At 35.8% G+C, this 21,293-nt stretch overlaps 1 protein-coding gene across 1 annotated transcript in view; it reads left to right on the top strand.

Annotated features, from left to right (window-relative positions):
- LOC148939270 (uncharacterized) overlaps window positions 1-21,293 on the top strand; it is a 191,711-nt gene that overhangs the window by 149,980 nt on the left and 20,438 nt on the right. The window contains exons 35-38 of the mRNA XM_089107180.1: window positions 1,961-2,225; window positions 8,814-12,578; window positions 13,754-14,182; window positions 17,304-18,096. Of these exons, the coding sequence (XP_088963306.1) occupies window positions 1,961-2,225; window positions 8,814-12,578; window positions 13,754-14,182; window positions 17,304-18,096 (5,252 nt within the window). The remainder of the gene's footprint in view (window positions 1-1,960; window positions 2,226-8,813; window positions 12,579-13,753; window positions 14,183-17,303; window positions 18,097-21,293) is intronic.

Below are 21,293 nucleotides of genomic sequence, written 5' to 3'. Positions count from 1 at the left end.
TGCTCTGCGAAACCGATATTCATGAGCTGGAGCAAATTAGTAGGAACACAAATCTAGGCGTCTTGTGAAAGGTGCTTCTGGCTGGTCGTTTTTGTGCCAAGTTTAAATTATTGGCCTCATGGCTATAGAATAATGTACGAATTTTGCTGTTTTCTTGATTCTCCATATAAACAAAGAGTGAGAAAAATCTCAAGATGAAGAAACCACACGGGGCTACGGCCAGTAGAACTAAAATACAAGGTGAAACAACGTGGATATTTCGCCTGCATAAACAAGGTGACTTCAGCTCTAAGAATCAAAGATAATATCTAAAATACTCTAAAATTAGATAAAATCTAAAACCAAGAAATAAAAAAAAACAATATCTATGTATACAATTGTTGGTACTGAGGCCACAGAAGCTAACTAGAGTTGCTTCAACGAGATCACTGAAGTGACTCAGTGTTCACCATCTTTGTTTTTGTCATGGCTAGCCAGTTCGGCTTTAGATCTTTCAACAATTTCATGTTGAAAACCATGAACATACAATTTCATGTATGAGTTTTGAAAACCAATGACTACATTATTGAGACAAGTTGATAGGCCAATATATGCGTGGCCAGTTTTCAAATAAGCTTTTCAGTTGATATTAGCCATATTGGTCACGAGGCGGTGCTTTATGTTGGACATCCGCGAGCTCAAGTTTAGAAAATTTAAAGTGTTCATTCCGTTTTAGCAGAAAATTTAGAGTGCTCATTCCGTTTTTAGCAGAAAATTTCGACTACTCATTCCTTTTTTAGCTGAAAATTTCGATTACTCATTCCGTTTTTAGCAGAAAATTTCGACTACTCATTCCGTTTTTAGCAGAAAATGTCGACTACTCATTCCGTTTTTAGCAGAAAATTTCGACTACTCATTCCGTTTTTAGCAGAAAATTTCGACTACTCATTCCGTTTTTAGCAGAAAATATCGACTACTCATTCCGTTTTTAGCAATTACTCTACTTTGTGACCACAACACATGTTGGAGGAGGAGGGTCAATATATGTATATGATACAGAACGGAAGATAGATTTAGGAAAACTACCTTCTTCAACTCCAATTTAACACTGAAATCCTTCTTAATCTCGTGAATACTGTAAAACCTAGAGGTAAATATACCCTAACTCTATAACACTATCCTTCAATAGGTTCTACTTATTCCTAAAAGAATGAGAAAAGGGATCGTTAAACAACTAAGATTCCGTCTGCATTTAAAATTCGGCGCTTGGCTGCTACAAGTTGCAGCTAAACATAAAGTTCTAGATTCTAGAACTTCGGATGTATAGCATTGAGTTCCACCAATCAGGAAGCATCTTTTGCAGTATGTCATATGTGCTTAGGAGTGGCGTTCACATGTTTCTTTGAAGATATCTGCCGAAGAATCTAAGCCTAAAAAATGGAAGAATTTACTGCATAGCAGTAGTCATAACAGTAGCTCTACCTGAAGAATTCTGGGGAAGGTAAGTAGGAAGAGTGTGTGAAAGCACAGGATGGTTGGCCCCCAACCCCCCATTGCACTTCCTGGCTGAGGGTCACGAAACGGAGATCAGCACCGCTGGTTTGGACTTTAAGGGTCTAGTGCCGTCTTACTTACTTACGTAACAGTCATCCGCGTTCATTATACGCAAATACGGCAGTACAACCGTATATATAGAATTCTCAGTGATTTCTCATATGCCAGCGATCATATCGTTGATAATCTAGTAGTGCGTTTTTGTTTTTTTTAAGGAAAGATTATTATACCCTGCATTGCTTTGTAATGTGAAAATATGCTAGCGAAAAGGTGCTACCAGCTAAGTGGATAAAGAACTAGTTTGGTCGGACGTTGACTGATAAACACCCAACAGTATACTGGAGATTCTTCAAAAACAAAAATGTTATTTCTTTTGTTATACGTTTCATCTACTCCTTTGGTGCTAACATATTTTACTTTATTGTAGCTCATTGAAGAGGCTGCTCAAAGACAAGGTTCACCAGGAGTAGTGTCACCGCAGCGACCAACTGGTGTTTTACGACAAAACTTCGTTTATATTGACCAGCAAGGGAACAGAATTCAAATTCCAGGAAATATTGACCCATCCAAATTTCATCCAGCACTACTTCAAAGACTGATTCGGCCAGTTGAAGCTCAAAGACAGAGAGTTGTATCATCAGACTCAACATATCAGTCTCAAGGCTCGCCTGTCCAGCAAGTTCGTTTAATATGTAAGAGTTTCATTTTAACTAGCATCTTTAAACAGAACGAAATTAGAACGTAAGGTTTGGTGTTAAAGTTAATCAAGTCCACTACTTTTTGTCATTTGAGAATCACCAGTGTCCCAAGATAGCTAAAACCTATTATAGTTCGTCACCAATTATAGCTTATTATAGCTATGTGTAATTATAATTATAGAATTACCAGTGTCCCAAGATAGATAAAACCGATTATAGTTCGTCACCAATTATAGCTTATTATAGCTATGTGTAATTATAATTATAGAATTACCAGTGTCCCAAGATAGATAAAACCGATTATAGTTTGTCACAAACTATATCTTATTATAGCTGTATATAATTATAATTATAGCTATAGTTTGTAAAATTATAGCTCCTTTATCAGCTGAAATATTGTAACAATTGGCGTAGTACTCTGAACGTATATATTTTTTTCCTTTTAGTAAGTTTCTTCTCCTTTTTATTTGTATTGATATGGTACCTTAAAGGATCACCCGGTACCATCGGGTACCCTAAGGTACCCGATGGTACCTTAAAGGGTGATATGGTACCCTATCTGGTTCCTTATAATTTTGTTCAGTTTGTGTGGCCAAACTATTTAGAATGAATTGGGCGATCTTGCTATAACTTGTAGAACTGGGATAAGAGATCTGAATAAAGGCCAGAAAACTAACAACTTATTTCTCCGGAAATCTTATAAAAACGGTTTAACCTCTCCTGTTTTGTGCTGGATATAGAGATATGCAGTTTTAATGAAACTTACTTTTTGATTGAACGGAGCAGAATTTTCTTTTTGAAGTTTAGGAAAGGGCAGTCCCTAAAAATGTCTTTGCACATCTGCTAGGAAAACTAAAAAATCCTCTCAAAGGAAATATTATTTTAGTAATATGGTAGCTTTGGGAGTTCTCTGTGGAACTACCCAATTTGATTGACAAGCTTGCCGACAAAAAGAATGTAAAACTCCTTTGTCTTTTCAATCAAGTCTCGCAGTAAAACCACAGATTCTCAATAGCTCATGGTTAGTCCCCTGGGAGAATTTGCTAGTAGAAGCTTTGTCTTTGTGACAGTCATCTGACGCTGATCCTTGCGATATTATTTTCTAGGTACCGTATTCTCTTGAAGGAAAATACATTTCCTTTCAGGGTAGTAGTTGGCCAAATTGACATGGCTTTGTTTTTTATTCTCAGCTTTTACTAAATATTTCTCATACTTCTCTTAGCTACTTTGTCTCAGGATACTATACTTGTGCAAAGAAATAAACCCAAAGTAAGCAATTCATCTCTAGGCACTTAAGTGAGGGAGTTTCTTGAAAGTTCCTATTTCTGTTTCATCTCATTGGTGTTTCATTTCATCCATTTACTTTCATTTCATATTTTCGAGTCCAGTGTCTAGTGTGACCTTGTGAGTGGTGTCTGTGCCGTGTTAGAGTTAATGTTGCTGATGAAACAAATTCATGGTACTGCAGCGACAGTGATGCATTTCATTTGCATTTGACGAGTTGGCTATGTTCAACTGTTGGACGTAGTATTTATGAGGAATCAGATTGAAGATTTAAGCGAGATTTCTTTTAAAGTTAGAAATAAGTTTTATAATAAAATAGTGAAACAGTATTTAGTAGTGAAATAGAATTTCATTTCAAGGCAGATTTCTTTTGAAGTTAGAAATAATTGGAATAATGAAATAAAACAGTGAAGTAGTATTTATGAAGAATCAGAGTTAACATTTATGGTAGTTTTTTTTTAATTTAGAAATGATTGGAATATTGAAATGATGGTATGCTAAACATGACAAAGATGCATACAATTTATTAATATAAAGTGTTTAGGATCATATTATCATTTCATGGTGTTATTAATGGTTCTACTCCCTCTCAGAATCGGAAATATATGCCAGCTTCGAAAGCGTTTAATTTGATATCTTCTCTTCAGTACAACGGTAGAACAGAAATAAAAGAAAATCCTTAAAAATATCAGCACTTAAAGGGCCAAAGATACAAAAAATGAAATCGGATTCTTTAAATTGGTTGATTGGAAACTTAGACATCCCTATACGTCTTTAAAATTGGGAATACCCGTGAACTCAATTTAAATGAAAAGTACTTCAATTTTATGTGGATTTACGCTTAGTGGACATCCATTTTGAAATTAAGGAACGTGTGTAAAAAGATGCAGAAGACGAACGAAAAAAAAATTGCTAATATGGAGATCTAAAAACTGTAACTTTCCTGACTGTCGTAGCAAAATACAATCACTTCCATAAATCTAAGATATGCATTAATGTGGTTATTATCCAAATTGTTAGTTAATTGACTTACCTACAAAGAAATCTTTTAAAAAAGACCATTTAGACTGCCCTATTTTTTTAGAAATTTCCCTTATTTGACTATTGACATACCAATAGAATCCTTATTTCCTTCTGATTCAAAAGTAATCAATTTTATTATTTAATTTTTACTTATTCCCGCTATTCTATTTTTGTTGAATAGCCCTATTGAAGATAACGGTTGTACAATCAATCAGTTTATTAATACTAAAAAAAAACTATTACAGACGTAAAGCAGTTACTAACCCCAAGAAGCTTTGCTTGTAATGTACTACTCTTTTGATTGTTGTATTGCCGGACAATCAGATTAAGATAAAGCTGTAACCTTTGGTTGAGCTTATGATTTTTGAAAAAGGGGAAGTACCTAACAATTTTAGGAAAAACCTAATTAAACCACTGTATAAGAAAGGTGATAAGAGTGAGTGTGGTAATTATTGAAGCATTAGTCTGGTCTCTTTAGGTAGTAAATTACTAAGTAATATGATACTTTTTAGACTGAGAGATGCTGTAGACAAAGTTTTAAGAGAAGAACAGTGCGGTTTCAGAAAAGGTTGAGGTTGTGTTGACCAAATTTTCACTCTTAGGTTAATATCTGAAAAGTGACTGAGTTTTCAAACACCTTTGGTCCTCAGTTTTACTGATTATAAGCAAGTATTCGATTCTGCTGACAGAAGAGCTTTAGTCAAGGTTTTATCCTTGCATGATATACCAGACAAATACATTAAAGTGACTAGTGCTATGTACGAGAATAGCGCTGCAGCGGTTAAGATAGGAAATTAAGTTAGCAGCTGGTTTTGTATTAAATCAGGAGTTAAGTATGGTTGTGTTCTATCCCCCTTTGTATGGATCATTTTGATGGACTTTGTCTTAAGGAGCACAGGAAAGGCAATGTGAGACCACGGAATCAAAAGGAGAGGAAAAAGTCTCATGGACTTGGATTATGCTGATGATTTAAGCATCCTAGATGAAAGTTTGAGCAAAATGAATGAACTTTTAGAGGTTTTGCGAGGTCAAGTTGCTAGTATTGGTTTGAAAATTAATGTTAGGAAGACTAAGTCACTAAGGCTAGGAATAAGTGAAGATGAAAAGGTGACTTTGGGTAATGAAAAGATTGGTCAGGTGGGCAGCTTCACTTACCTTGGTAGTATTATTAAAAGATGGTGGGAGCAGGTAAGATGTTAAAAATAGAATAGCCAAGGCTCAGGGTGTTTTTTCACAGTTAAAAAAAAGTCTGGAAGAATAGGAAAATAAGTCTGCTAACCAAGATTAGAATATTTGAAGCTAAAGTGATGGCAGTGGTCAAATATGGCTCTGAAGCATGGACGCTCTGAAAAGCGGATGACGATTTGCTGGATGTTTTCCAGAGAAATTGCTTAAGGATTGTTCTGGGTACCTGGCTGACTGACCGTATTTCAAACAATAGGCTATACGAAAAATTTGGTTCAATACCGCTTTCTAGGTCTATAATGAAAGAAAGGTTGAGGTGGTTAGGGCACGTTGTGCGGATGAAGGATGACAGATTGCCGAAGATTGTTCTTTTCGGCCAACCATCTAGGGCTAAACGGAAAGCAGGTCGTCCCCGTCCGGGGTGGGAGAACGTCATAAAGAAAGATTTAAAGGAAATGGGAACTTCGTGGGCGGGTGTAAAAAGGGAGGCTTTGAATAGATTGGGGTGAATGAGGAGCGTGCGTAGCTGTGTTGGCCTCAGGTGGCTTGGTGCTGCGGTGAGTTGTTAGTAGTAGTAGTAATAGTAGTATTAGTTACATTACATCACAAATTAATTATTTATTATTTACTTTTTAATTATTATTAATTTCTTAATTATGTATTATGGAATCAATGATATTAATTGTATGTTTATTAATATAGTCTCAGAAATTCTTGAATTTTTTTATGTTACAATTATATAATAGAAGTTATTTAGAATATATTTTGTTTTTAAGAAAGTGCAAATGACACTTAACAAAGTTTAGGAGCCAGGTGGCCCTATTCTTATTTTTGGCAATTTATAAAGAAAAAAAAAGAAGAATTCGGGCATAAAAAAAATTATTTCTGTATAGAATATTTTCTTTTGTATACATTTCTGTATAAGGGGGTAAAAAATGATTTAATTTTGATGTCGTTGGTACTTTAATACTGCTCATTTCCCCCTCATTAGTTGGTCATATATCCCATGTACCTTATTGTACCATTAACACCATTAATTATTTTTCTGCTAAAATTATGCTTTTATTTTCGGCATATTTCCTTTGAAACTTACCAAACTCTGTCTTGGATAAGGATCTCTTCGTTGTGAACGAGATTTAAATGAGACCGTTTTGAAGGAGAAAGAGTGTATAATCAGAACAGACTCTTTAATTGATAATGATCTCTTTCTTTTGAACGAGATGTATAATGAGACCGTTGTAAAGGAGAAAGAGTGCATAATCAGAACAGACTCTTTAATTGATAGTGATCTCTTTTTTTTCGAACGAGATGTTAGAATTTAGTTTTTACGGTCTATTTGAACATTTGAATGTATTCTGTATGTACACATAGAAAAGACTTTTTGTAATATTATGCCTTGATTATGCTAGTTTTTTTAATTTGAGGTTATAGAATTGTATAATTATGCCTGTAGAAGTAGGCCATAGGCTGCCAAATAAATTTTAAACTTCGTCCAGCCGACACGTTAGTTTATACTTATTCACTTCTAAACTGTTACCAACTATTGAAATGCCACCAGCAGTTTTACAATAGCTTTCGTAATCGATTTAATAAAAGGTTGTCCTGCGCGTTTTGTCAAAAATTTAACAGACAGACTAGATTCATCTTTTAAATATTTGTTATTTCGTTGAACTATTATATGCGGTAGCGATGTCGAACACTAAGTAATTAGTGTTAGTGCGTCTTCAACACTAAGTAATTCACTGTATCTGAAGAATATCTTAGTCTCTGCTCCAGAAACTGTTCTCCTCTGTTCTGCTCCACAAACTAGTTTGGTTTATTTCGTCTTTGGTAAAACGATGATTTACAAGCAAAATTAAATTAGGTAAAGCGCAGAAACCGTTAAGACTGGTGACATTTGCACAAAATTTGTTGCATTTTTTAGAACTTAAAAACCTAATGGTTGATTGAACATGTCAACTATAATACATTTAGAAGTCTATTTTAAAAAAGCTAATCTTCATCAATTAAAAATTCGGTCTTTCTTTCGGACGTAGCAGCGATAGGGTTCATATCCGGATAGTCAAAGGGCATGGGATGTATAATAATTTTTTCTTCGTATTATTGGGGGAGGGGGGAGGGTTACTGAAAGTGACGTTATGTATGAACGAAAACTCTATCTTTTCAAAAAAATGGAAAAAATATGTGTAATTATATGTAAAGAACAAAAAAAGACAATAAATGTGACACACCTTCAGGGGCTTGTAAGTAAGATATGTTGCGAGTGGAGCACAAGTGAAAGCGTTTTAATTAAAAATAATTAAAAACAGCAAATATGCGTCATAATATGACATCAAAAATATCACGGCCTTGACTGAATGAGGTTGTTATAAGACTGGTGGTTAGACAGCAATATTACAGATTGAAATATTACACACTTTAAAAAGTACTTGTATTAGTGACAGCGACAATGTGGATCTGTTGCGAGCATTGTAGTTTATTAATATTGGTGGTGGTTTTTATGTGTTTTTAGTTTATTTTAGTTTTTTTAATCCTAGTCCGCTACACAAAAACTGAGTCTTTCTTTGTGTTTTCCGATGAGTTTTGTTTGGAAATGGACGAGATGCTAGTAATTTGTTTAATATTTGTCAGGCATTTTCGCAAATATGTTTTCTGTCGTTAGTTGCATGCTTAAGTCTTATCCTTTTGAGGAGACAGGAAGTCAATGTAACAATTTTTTGGTAAGGAATATGGGGGGTAGAATACAAAAAAAAAATCACAATAATTCAATCAGTAGATAAGTTTAAATGTTAAAATAAATAATTGGATTCCTAATAAGAGTAGGAAAATTTTGAATATTTATCAGATTTTCTGAAACTGAGACTATCTTTGGATGGTTTTGATCAAAATCCTTCAGATATTCTGAGTTGAATCATCCGGAGAAGAATCTCCTGACCAGACTTAACTAAAATTATAACCAACGATGACCCATTACATAAACTATCTATCTTGTTTTCTAATTCTTCTTTTGTTTTCTTAGGTTAGTTTGAACTATTGAGCCGCTTTCTCCTGTGCGTTTTGGTTCAATTTCATTAATCCCTTTTCTTTCAGCGCACGTCAATAGTCAGTTGCGATCACCAAGGCCTTCTATGTCACCGATTGTTTCTCATGTTTCGAGCACCCCTACGCAAAGTCCAAGTAGCCAGCAGTTGAATTTAGTACAACCTATGCGCCGTCAGTCTGGTGATATGAATAGGGCTGAGCAATCAGAATCATTACGTACTAGTGGTGGTACAACTCCTACTGAAGTAGTTGAGCGACAGCAACAACCAGGGCTGACACAAGAACAGTATCTACTTCTTCAACAACGTTTAGCTGCACATAATCAAGCCCAGGTTCAGCGATTTTCGTCGAGACCTCAGCTTCCTCTTCAGTTTCAGCGTTACACATCCCCGAAGTCCCCTGGGGCTGCATTTCAAGGACCTCCTAAGTCTCCAAGTCTACACCTCCCGCCTCAGTCTCCAATGGCTCCGCCACAAAGCCCAGCACTTCGTCCCCAGTCACCTGCCTATTATCCTCAATCTCCGGCCAATGTTTCTCGATCACCGGCACCGCAGCTTACTCACACTCCTTTACACTCCCCACAGCTTTCGCTCTCCCAGCCGTACATGCAACATAGTCCACGAGCTGCTCCACCTCAGTCTCCCATAAATCAGCCGTCCCAATCTCCTTTAAATAATTCGGAGCTTCCAATAACTCAACAATCACCTTTACATCAAATGGAAGAATTCCATTTAGATCAGCCACGTATCGGTGGAGGAGGTAGAAATCCAAATATCCTTCCTGCACCGCTTGAATTTTTTTGTTATTTTAAGCCTGGTCTTCGTGGAGGCACCCCTTTCGATTCCCCAAAACTAGTATCTACTCAGGCGAGTGAATCTGAAACATATCAGCAAAATAATCAAAATACTGACACTCAACAAGTACTACAGCCACAAGTAATTCAACAAAGAATGGCAATTCCGCCTGAAATTCTTCAAGCGCTCCAACAAAGACGAGCCTTGGAAGCACAGCAGAGAGCCCAAGCACTGCAGCAACAAGCCCACAGGGAGATCAATGAGGCTCATTCAAGTAGAGCAAATATCTCAGAATTGACACCACGTTCCAGGGAAGAATGTAAATTGCCTGACCCTACTAGTACTAGCACTCAGCTTTCTGAACTTCTTGCTAAACCGATAACTGACAGAGTTCCCCCTTTAAACTTGAATTTAGACGAAAAGAAACCAATTATTAGTCCATTGACTTTAGCTTCTGTAAAATCCGATTCTCCAGCTGTGCAACAACAACATCAGCAGCCGGTGATTGCACAGAGAACTATTCCACAAGTACAAGGTGTTATTGGTCCTAATATTGCCAGAGTTTCGCAATCAGGATCTCTTCAAGGTCTACAGTCCCAGCTCGTTCAAACCCAAGGTATGCCTGTGCAAAGACCAGGACCAGTTATGAATCATCAGCAAAACCAGAATAACTTACAAAACTCACAAAGTGCTACAGATCAAGCAGTCCCAGTAAGTCAGCTGCCTCAGCCGTCCCCTGCCGAAATAGCTGCGAATCAACAATTTTTGCAACAACTTCTACAGAAATCTCAGGGAAGCCAACAGCAAGCGGAAAATCTTGTTCGAATGATTTCCCAGCAGTCACCTGCCATTCAGTCTCAAATGATTCAACGCATACGTGCAGCTATGACGCAACACCAAAACTTATCTGTATCTCAAGGTAATATTGTAAGACCTTTAGCTCCGGGAGCACAGCCTAATGTAATACGACAAGTACGACCCCCACAGGTAGCTCTTGCTCAAGGACAGCAACACCTAGTAGTTAGGAATCAGCTACCACAAAGACAAGTGCTGCATGGGCCAATCGTGCAGCATCAAGGGCAATTGATTAGAGTTCAGTCAGTAGTTTCTGCACGTCAACCGACTCCAGTACATCCTCAAGTTGTTACAACAACTCAGGAGTCTCTGCAGTCGGGAGCACAGCAGGCTGTAGCTCGTGGATTGCATAGAAATGAACAAACTCGACCATATTTGAACAGTCAGTTGCAGCAAACAAGAGTACAAGAATCAAAGCCTGCCACCATGTCCGCTCAGTCCGCTTTTTCTCATGTTCAAATGCCTGATGTAAAAAGAGAGCCAGGAACATTAACGCCTTTATTCAAGGTCAAAGAAGAACCCCATGAGATTGTATCTTCAATCAAGTCAGAGATGGATGATAGCCTTGAAGCCTTCGAAAAAAGCATTGACATCAGCGATGAAAAAAAAGCCTTAGACCTTGAAAGACGTCGAGCTAAGCGACGTGAATACCAGCAGAAAAGACGGCAACAAGCAATGCTGACGAGAGAAGCTGGTGCAGAATCTCCATCCCACCCTCCGTCTGGCCCATCATTGAAAAAGCGACCGAGAAAGGGGGCTCGTCTAGAAGAAGATTATGATGTTTTTGTTGGTGGTTTAATCACACAAGTAAAACGCCTTACGCCTCTCTCTGTAAGCGAACCTAGAGTTGGACAGTTTTCGTTGAGTACTGTTCCCTACGGTACACAAGATTTAAACAAACTGATGATTAACTATTATGATAGAAAAACTCCACCTTGGTTTCGAGGAGATTTAGAAGGTGAAATTTTTGAGGCCAATGTAAAAGAAGGTGCCGCCTTTTATGAAACTAAACTGTTCGGTGGAGCTTTGTCTCCACGCCCCTCTGAGAAAGAAGATGAAAGCGAGAGTAACAAAGGTAAAGGATCCACAGTCCAAAGGGGCTTTTATTATCAGGAATTCGCCGCTCCACGGCTGGGCACTGAGGGATATAAACATGATTATTTAAAGCATGAAAGAGAAACGGATACACCAGACTCGATCATAAGTACTAGTTCGCCCGAATGTGTATTGAAAGATGTACCTTCTCAGTTCTCAGGCCTTAAAGTGATCAGCGAAGATGAAGGAGATGAAGCTGAGGAATATGATGAGAGGCCTAAAAGATGTTTGTCTCCGATGATCCCTCTTTTTGCTCCAGTTCCTATCAAGCAAGAGCCTATGATCATTCAAGAAGAGAATAAAGAAAACCAAGATGGACTTGCGCGTGAGAAGTCTGCTCTTGAAGCTAGGTTTGGGCTTCAAACTCCGCCGTTGCGTGATTCAAGTAATGTAACAGTTACTCTTACGCTTAACGCAGAGGCTGCTGAGAATATAAAAAATGTCTTAGGACGTCTTGCTGCTCTTCTAGGTTGTCCAACTCCGTCTGAATATGAAATTGTTGAAAGGACAGTGACACCACCTAGTCAAAAGATAGGACTATATCGAACAAAAAGTAGAGATGGAAAGGAGGAAGCAGTAGATGTTCAAAGCCTGCTAAAAGGTGGTAATGCAAAGTTCTGCCGCCATTGTGATATGGTGGTTATTGGCCAAGGAGTAAATAAGAAAACTAGTGACTTCCCTGGGTTAAAATGGGAACAAATGTGGCCTAGTAGTCCTGCTAGTGAAGAGCTTCTTTTCTGTGGAACATCTTGTTATATACAATTTTCGATGGCAAACAAGATAAACATTCCATCAGTTCAAACCAAGGAAGAAGTTCAAATGCCTCAAATACCACCTGAGATTATAAAGTCAAACGCAGCACTGACAACTATAATTAACGCAATGACTGGGGGTATTGATCCTAAAGAATTGGGGACAGTTCAAATTACAGAAGGCAATGTAGAAGTTGCCCCTCCAGAATCTTCTCCTGTCATTGAACCCAATCTGAAGAAAAATGGCTCAGAGAAGACAATTACTCCAAAACGTAAACAAGGAAAGCAGTTTCTCCTGTGGTCTGAAAGTTTTGCAAGTGAGTAATCTCTCTCTCTCTCTCTCTCTCTCTCTCTCTCTCTCTCTCTCTCTCTCTCTCTCTCTCTCTCTCTCTCTCTCTCTCTCTCTCTCTCTCTCTCTCTCCTCCCTCCCCCTCTCTCTCTCTCCTCTCTCTCTCTCTCTCTCTCTCTCTCTCTCTCTCTCTCTCTCTCTCTCTCTCTCTCTCTCTCTCTCTCTCTCTCTCTCTCTCTCTCTCTCTCTCTCTCTCTCTCTCTCTCTCTCTCTCTCTCTCTCTCTCTCTCTCTCTCTCTCTCTCTCTCTCTCTCTCTCTCTCTGTGTTGTCTAGTTTCAAGCTAGTCCAATTGTCTTGAAATAATGAACTTGTATTTTTTGACTAAGGAACTTGTAGAGTAATGGTGAAAAACGTAACTGATGATAAAAACGACCATATATAATATAAATAAAATACTTGCCAGTAACAGGTGCATAACGGGATTTAAGCTTTGTAATTTTAGACTTGAAAAATCCAACTGAGCTTATGGACTAATGATAAAAAAAAACAAAAAAAACTTAATTGATGGTAAAAAAAAAAGACGATAGATATTATCAGTGAAATAGATCTGCAAGTAAAAAGTACATAGCCTGATTTTAGTTTTGTACTTTTCCACTCAATGCAAATGAAGTTTGAAATTTTTGTTAAAAAGAAAACTTAACTAGCGGTAAAAAAAAGGATAATAGATAGTATCAGTGAAATAATACCTGTCAGTAACATGTGCATGAATTTATTTAAGTTTCGTAACTTTAATTTAAGACTAAAAAAAATGTAAAAAATAACTGAAAGAAAAAAACTTGACGACAAATAGTAAAAAATTCAACAAATTATGAAAAAGGACACTGCAATAATATCACTAAAAAAAAACTACCCTTCAGTAGCTGGTGTATTAAGTTTTATATTTTTTATTCTATATTAGAAAAATGGAAGAAATCAACTGATGATGAATTTAGAGAATGACTGTAACCAACTTAGCCTATGATAAAAACGAAAATAATTTAATGGTACATGGTAAAAAACGAAAATAATTTAATGGTACATGGTAAAAAACGAAAATAATTTAATGGTACATGGTAAAAAACGAAAATAATATGGTATCAGTAAGATAGTAACCGTCAGTAACAGCGGTATGACCTTGTTTAAGTTTTCTAATTTTGTTTTAGATTCAAAAAAATGCAAGAAATCCACTGATAATGAACTTATGGAAATGCTTTACCGTCAGGGTACATGTGTTGTACCGTCGCCAACAGTCGGAGACAACCGCAAGTGTCTGTTTTGCCAGACAAATGGCGACTCAGCGCCAGATGGCCCAGGGCGGCTTTTAAACTATGATGTTGATCGTTGGATTCATCTGAACTGTGCTCTTTGGGCTGAAGATACTTTTGAAACTCCTGGTGGGTTTTTATCGAATGTTGATACGGCTTTGAAAAATTCTTTGAGCATCATGTGCACGGTCTGCCAACAAGGTGGCGCTGTTGTCAAGTGCCACAAAGTTCGATGCACAAATGTCTATCATATTGGATGTGCTGTTAAGGAAAAGGCGATTTTTTACAAAAATAAATTGGTTTACTGCAATGAGCACGCATCCAAAGGTAAGCCAAATCGCTCTTTAAGATTGACTAATATTTTTCAGGATACTTCTTTGAAGATTTTAGCTGTACCCTGTAAAATTTGACTCGTATCAGGCCATAATATTTTTATTTTTTTGAAACGAAAGTGGGGCTCTTCAATTACAATTTAATCTAAATATGGAGAGATAAATTATCATGAATGAATTAGAGATGTCTTGTTTTCCTGTTGAATCTCAGACTCCTCAGCAAATTTTGAGGTTCGCTTCAACATGTGTGTTACCCCCCCCCTCCCCGCTGAAGACTGATTCCTTTAAGCCATATTAAAAATTTAGTGAGTAGGTTAAGAAATATTTTATTAAAGCTAAGTTGCTATTATAGAGTTTTTTTTTGTTTTTTGCTTCATAGCCTAGGTACTTACATACCTCAACGGCCAGTTTGGATAATGTTGATTTCCTTTTATAACAAAAAATATAAGAATTCGACAGTAAGGGAGGGGTCTTTAATGCTATCAGTCTTTCTGCTTGAACTGCACTGTACTGTACTGGAATCAAGGTAAAGGCTGTTTAGTCCAACTCTGTGCCAAGAATCTTTGATGTTTCAGTTGCCGGATCTTTTAAGAGGGGTAGGTAGCCTGTCACCCAACTTTGTTGCAGCTGGAATTAAACCCCGGGCCCGTATTGTTAAGTAGAGTTCATTCCAGAGCGCTACCTCAAGAGTATTTTTGATTCACTGCTAAAATTTGGAAAGCTTTTGTGGTATTTGAAGGTGTTTTTTTCTCGGGGTGAAAAAAACATTTGAAGTAGCTTTCCTCGGGGTGTTTCTTTCTCTTTTTTATATTACGGAGTCATTGTCAATATCGCTATGGCGGTTTTTTCATTATTTTCTTTTTTCTTTTTTCCTTTTTCTTTTTTCCTTTTTTCTGGTTTTCCTTGGTTATCGTCTAGTCTAAATCTACTGTATTTTCTTTTCTTATTTATTTTTTTTATTTTATATTTTTAAAATATTTACTGTATTTTTTCTTATTTCTGTATTTTGTTTACTGTATTTTCTTTTCTTTTGTTTTCTAAATTTACTGTGATTTTATAGTTGCTGACAAGTTGTATATTTAAAACTTAATTTATGGTTTTATACTAGAAATATTGGCTCGAAAAATCACAGAAAAACAATTTGTGTTACTTAACTCTGCTTGAAATATCAATGTTATCTATTAAGTTGTAAATTAATTTTCACTCCGATATTTTTGACTTATGAATATCATTTGTAATATCAAGAACTTGTCTTTTTGATGACGAAATCTAATAATGAAAAACCAAGTAAGGCCTTCCCTTCACAGTACATACTTAGATCTATAAATTTTATAGAACGAAAAGATTCTAAAATTCTTCAAAAATAAAGAACAAAGCAATTTTAATGAGCAAAAGAATAAATTCAAAATTTGAAATTCCTCATGTATTCTCGCAACAGCCAACCTAACATTTCTAGCTACGAACTTCCCGGTTTGTCTAAAACTGGGAAGTATTTTGAAAAACCGGTTTGCTAAAACCGGGTAGATGGATAAAAGAATCTTTTATCCATCTACCGAACTTTATTTTTGAAATTTAATTTTCATTTCCTTTAGATTAAAAAAAATAAGTTGAAAAGATAGGAAAAACATGCAAAATAGAAAAGTTCAAGTAGTATCATAATTCTGGATCGAATAGGCAGACATCTTATAAGCATTTTGTGTGATAATAAAGGCTTTTTTCGTCATACAGAAAACCATGGGAAAATGTTCAAAATAATTGCTTAATTGTAAATCATAACGGCACACAAGAGGAGGGTGGCAAAACCCCCTACCTTTTATGATCGATTCAAAGACCACCACTGGAAAACTTGGAAATTCATGCTTAAAAGTCTGTTATATCGGGGTTTCAACCCCACCCCCCACCCACCTCCTCAAAATACCCTCTAATATCGCTTTAGGGTCCGAGTTTTGTAAAATTGTGGTATAAACCGATCTTTAGTCAGATACATACTTAATTATAAGAAATTATACTCTTGTCTTTTTTTATTTTTAGAATGTAGTAAATACGGGATACTGTAAGGCCGTACCCAGGATTTTTTTTCGCGGGGGATTTTACTCAAAAAAAATTTCGGGGGGGGGGGGGGTACACAAAAAAAATCAAGAAACGCATACGAAATTTGTTTATATCCATTTTTGTCACGTTTTTCGAGTCAGACAAACATTTCGGGGGGGGGGGGGTTAAAATCCCCACCCCCCTCTGGGTACGGCCTTGGGATACTGTATCTAATAATAGCATGGGTGCTAATCATAACTGCAAACAAGGAAGAGTGCACGTAATGGAGCGAAGGGGTGTAGAATTTCATTGGGTTTTGCAATTGCCAATGAAAGACTAGAAATTGGAAACTTGGGCGTTCACTTTAGCTCTGTTCTTGAGACCTCACTTTGATGGTCTGGTAGAATTGCTTAAGCAAGTTTTGGTATTTTATTATTCGGCAGTCCTACGGTTTTATGCTTCAAAGTAAGATATTTTTGCTACCGTTTTGATGCCTTTTGGGATGGAGGAAAAAGGAATTAATTTTGTCACTTAAAGATGAATTAATTCACCTTCTTCCGTTTATGTATTAGGTCAATTTTCTCACTCGAAAGCAATTTGCAATTTGATTAAATTTAAATTGGTCGCTAGTAAAAAAAAACAAAAAAATATACTAAAAAACAAGCGCTTTCTTTTGTATAGGAATAGGTGATTTTTTTTTTATTATTTGGCTTTATCCATATGCCGAACTTCATTTTGAAATTTGGTTTTCGGCCTTTAGAAAATTTGGCCTTTAGATTAAAAAAAATAAGTTGAACAGATATGAAAAACATACAAAATAGAAACATTTTCAATTTTTTTAGCAAGTTTACTTCATTCTGTGAGTAAAGATTCGAGTAGTATCATAATTCTGGCTCGAATAAGCAGGCATACAACTTTAAAAAATCCAAAGGTTTAAGTATCTTGTCTTTTCGAGACTAGTTACCGCTTTAGGCTCGTCGCAAAATCACATGTTTCACAGGGAATATAAGCCTTGAAATAGCAGTAAATTGTATATAAGATGGATTATACTCACTTCGTATTTTTATTGTATCTTAATCTTTCAGGAGAAAAGGATGATCAACTTTCAACCCTCTCTATTTTCCGTCGTGTTGTCATACAACGGGATGAAAACCGACAAGTTGCTTCTGTAATGCAGCACGTTGAGCCCAGCCACCTTTTCCGAATAGGAAGCATTGTAGTTCTTTCCCTTGGGCAGCTTCTCCCACATCAACTAGCTGCATTTCATACACCACATCACATCTATCCTGTTGGCTACAGAGCTTTATCGATTTACTGGAGTTTCCGGGCTTCAAGTAAAAAATCCCGGTATTACTGCACTATTGAAGACAAGGAAGGGAGACCATATTTTTCGATCACGGTCTCTGAGCCAGAGAAAATGCTTGATGACTTACATTTTTCAGACTGGACACCAACAGGCGCCTGGCAACGCATTCTTACCTACACGGAAGCAACTCGATTTGCTGGGGGTGGCGTCAGATTTTTTCCTAAATATTTATCCGGTGAAGATTTATTCGGGTTAACCGAGCCAGCAATTGTACGTGTCCTAGAATCTCTTCCTGGTGTTGATTCCTTAAGTGACTATAATTTTAAATATGGAAGAAATCCAATTTTAGAAATGCCACTAGCAATAAATCCATCTGGATGTGCAAGAGCTGAACCTAGACATCGAACGCACTTTAAGCGTGTTGTGCAACGAGCAGGGTCTGTTCGATCTCAGTTCGCCCTCACTTCTCTCCCAGCCTCTGAGTCTCCCTATTCGAAGCAGTTTCTTCATTCAAAGAGCTCTCAGTATAAGAAGATGAAGACTGAAGGTCGATCGCTTGTTTTTCTAGCACGGTAATTTTTTATTTGATTTTTTATTTATTTGTTGTTTTTTGTTTTTTTTACTCAAGTGTGATTTTGTAAAGGAATCAGGTCGACAAGGACATGTCTTCAGTCCAGTGATCATAAGAACATATTTACTTGCTAAATATTGGCTAAGGACTCTCCCGAATAAAATTATCGAAAATATATGATGGCTTGGAATTTTGGATTACTGAACCTTAAAATTAAGCTTTTAAACGTCACTCCCATAATCCTTGAAAAATCTATCTAGTATTCTTTCACCTTGTAATATTATGGTTGTATGGACTTAGTTGTATATCGCGATTTAGTCATAAAACATGTTCTGCTTTTTTTCAGTAATTTGACATTTGCTCTTCTTTTATAGTTCTAAGGTTCAAGATCTTTATTGAACAAGTAGTGCCAATGGAAGGGGCATTTTTCTCTCCCCCCCCCCTAGTTTTTGAAAATTATCTTCTTTTGATGCTTTAATTGTAAAACACCTTATTTTGTATTTACGTCAAGGAAAAAAAAATCCAGAAAAAAAAAGATTTGTCTCCGCTGGATTTTGAATTATACATTTTACTCCCTTCCCTCCGATATTTTCATGAATTTATGCCACAGTGTTTAAGGGGCATATCCTAAATTATACATAAAACATGTTGCTCTTTTCTTTTATGTTTGGTAATTTCAGGATTATTCTTCCTCAGTTCAACGCTTCAAGGTCTGTCGTCTGCAGTAACTGCCGTAGCCTGAGCCTACTACGAAAAGCGTATCTCCTGCTCTTGAAGTTCTATCTTTAAATCCATAACCACAGATCCGACTTCTCCCTCTGTGTCTACCCTCTGATTTCAAATTCATGAATGCTACAACTATTCAGTATTATTGTTATTTGCCTCGGCCAAAAATCCATCCTATTAGCATGTTTCATATCTCTAAAATACTATCTTAACTCATCTATCCTCAGCTAGTGGCATTGCCCCCCCCCCTAAATCTATGCCCCCCTATAATCCTATCCCCCCCTAACCTGACATTTAATAGGCAGGAAACTTTATCAGTTTATGACAAGTTCTAAACGAGGAGAATAAACAATGCGTTTTTCTCTTTCTATTCGTTTTTTTTTTTCTCTCTTTCGAAAAAAAAACCACAAATAAGTTATTTTCAAAGATCTCAGGATTCTAAAAAAAATACATTATTTACATGTTCTTAAAAACATTGGTAATTTTTAACATTGATTGTTGAAATACTTGGCTGTGTAATTTGAAATGTATCAAGTTATTTCATATATATATATATATATATATATATATATATATATATATATATATATATATATATATATATATATATATATCCCTATTTTGACACAAAACGTGCTGTTCTTTTGTTTTTCTTTTTTTTGATAATTTTACAATTGCTATTGTTTTTCAGTTTAAAGACTTAAGGTCTAAATTTAAGGGGTGCACTTCCATTTAAAAGTGAACGGATATATTCCTATTTTGACACAAAACGTGCTGTTCTTTTGTTTTTCTTTTTTCGATAATTGTATAATTGCTATTGTTTTTCAGTTTAAAGACTTAAGGTCTAAATTTAAGGGGTGCATCTCTATTTAAAATTGAGCGGATATATCCCTATTTTGACGCAAAACGTGCTGTTCTTTTGTTTTTCTTTTTTGATAATTGTACAATTGCTATTGTTTTTCAGTTTAAAGACTTAAGGTCCAAATTTAAGGGGTGCAATCCTATCTGAAATGAACAGATGTATCCCTATTTTGGCACAAAATGTGCTGTTCTTTTGTTTTTCTTTTTTCGATAATTGTACAATTGCTATTCTTTTTTAGTTTAAAGACTTAAGGTCCAAATTTAAGGGGTGCACTTCTATTTAAAATTGAACGGATATATCCCTATTTTGACACCAAACGTGCTGTTCTTTTGTTTTTCTTTTTTTTTTGATAATTGTACTATTGCTATTCTTTTTCAGTTCAAAGACTTAAGGTCCAAATCTAAGGGGTGCACTCCTATTTAAAACTGAGCGGATATATCCCTATTTTGACACAAAACGTGCTGTTCTTTTTTTTGTTTGTTTTTGTTTTGTTTTTTTCGATAATTGTACAATTGCTATTGTTTTTCAGTTTAAAGGCTTAAGGTCTAAATTTAAGGGGTGCACTTCTATTTAAAATTGAACGGATATATCCTTATTTTGACACAAAACGTGCTGTTCTTTTGTTTTTCTTTTTTCGATAATTGTACAATTGCTATTCTTTTTCAGTTTAAAGACTTAAGGTCTAAATTTAAGGGGTGCACTTCTATTTAAAATTGAAAGCATATATCCCTATTTTGACAAAAAACTTGTTGTTCTTTTGTTTTTCTTTTTTCGATAATTGTACAATTGCTATTCTTTTTCAGTTTAAAGACTTAAGGTCTAAATTTAAGGGGTGCACTTCTATTTAAAATTGAACGGATATATCCCTATTTTGACACAAAACTTGCTGTTCTTTTGTTTTTCTTTTTTTGATAATTCTACGATTGCTATTCTTTTTCAGTTCAAAGACTTAAGGTCCAAATTTAAGGGGTGCACTCCTATTTAAAATAGAACGGATATATCCCTATTTTGACATAGAATGTGCTGTTATTTTTTTCTTTTTTTTGATAATTGTACAATTGCTATTTTTTCCAGTTCAAAGTCTTAAGGTCTAAATTTAAGGGGTGCACTTCTATTTAAAATTGAACGGATATATCCCTATTTTGACACAAAACGTGCTATTCTTTTGTTTTTCTTTTTTTTGATAATTGTACATTTGCTATTGTTTTTCAGTTTAAAGACTTAAGGTCCAAATTTAAGGGGTGCAATCTTATCTAAAATAAACAGATGTATCCCTATTTTGGCACAAAATGTGCTGTTCTTTTGTTTTTCTTTTTTCCATAATTGTACAATTGCTATTCTTTTTCAGTTCAAAGACTTAAGGTCTAAATTTAAGGGGTGCACTTCTATTTAAAATTGAACGGATATATCCCTATTTTGACACAAAACTTGCTGTTCTTTTGTTTTTCTTTTTTGATAATTGTACTATTGCTATTCTTTTTCAGTTCAAAGACTTAAGGTCCAAATTTAAGGGGTGCACTCGTATTTAAAATGAACAGATGTATCCCTATTTTGGCACAAAATGTGCTGTTCCTTGTTTTTCTTTTTTCCATAATTGTACAATTGCTATT

The sequence above is a fragment of the Artemia sp. Qi Xiang Cuo genome, chromosome 21 (genome assembly GCF_049724085.1).
Source record: "Artemia sp. Qi Xiang Cuo chromosome 21, ASM4972408v1, whole genome shotgun sequence".
Taxonomy (NCBI): Eukaryota; Metazoa; Arthropoda; class Branchiopoda; order Anostraca; family Artemiidae; genus Artemia; species Artemia sp. Qi Xiang Cuo.
The sequence above is the reverse complement of the archived record's forward strand: the minus strand, read 5'-3'. Positions and strand labels throughout refer to the sequence as shown.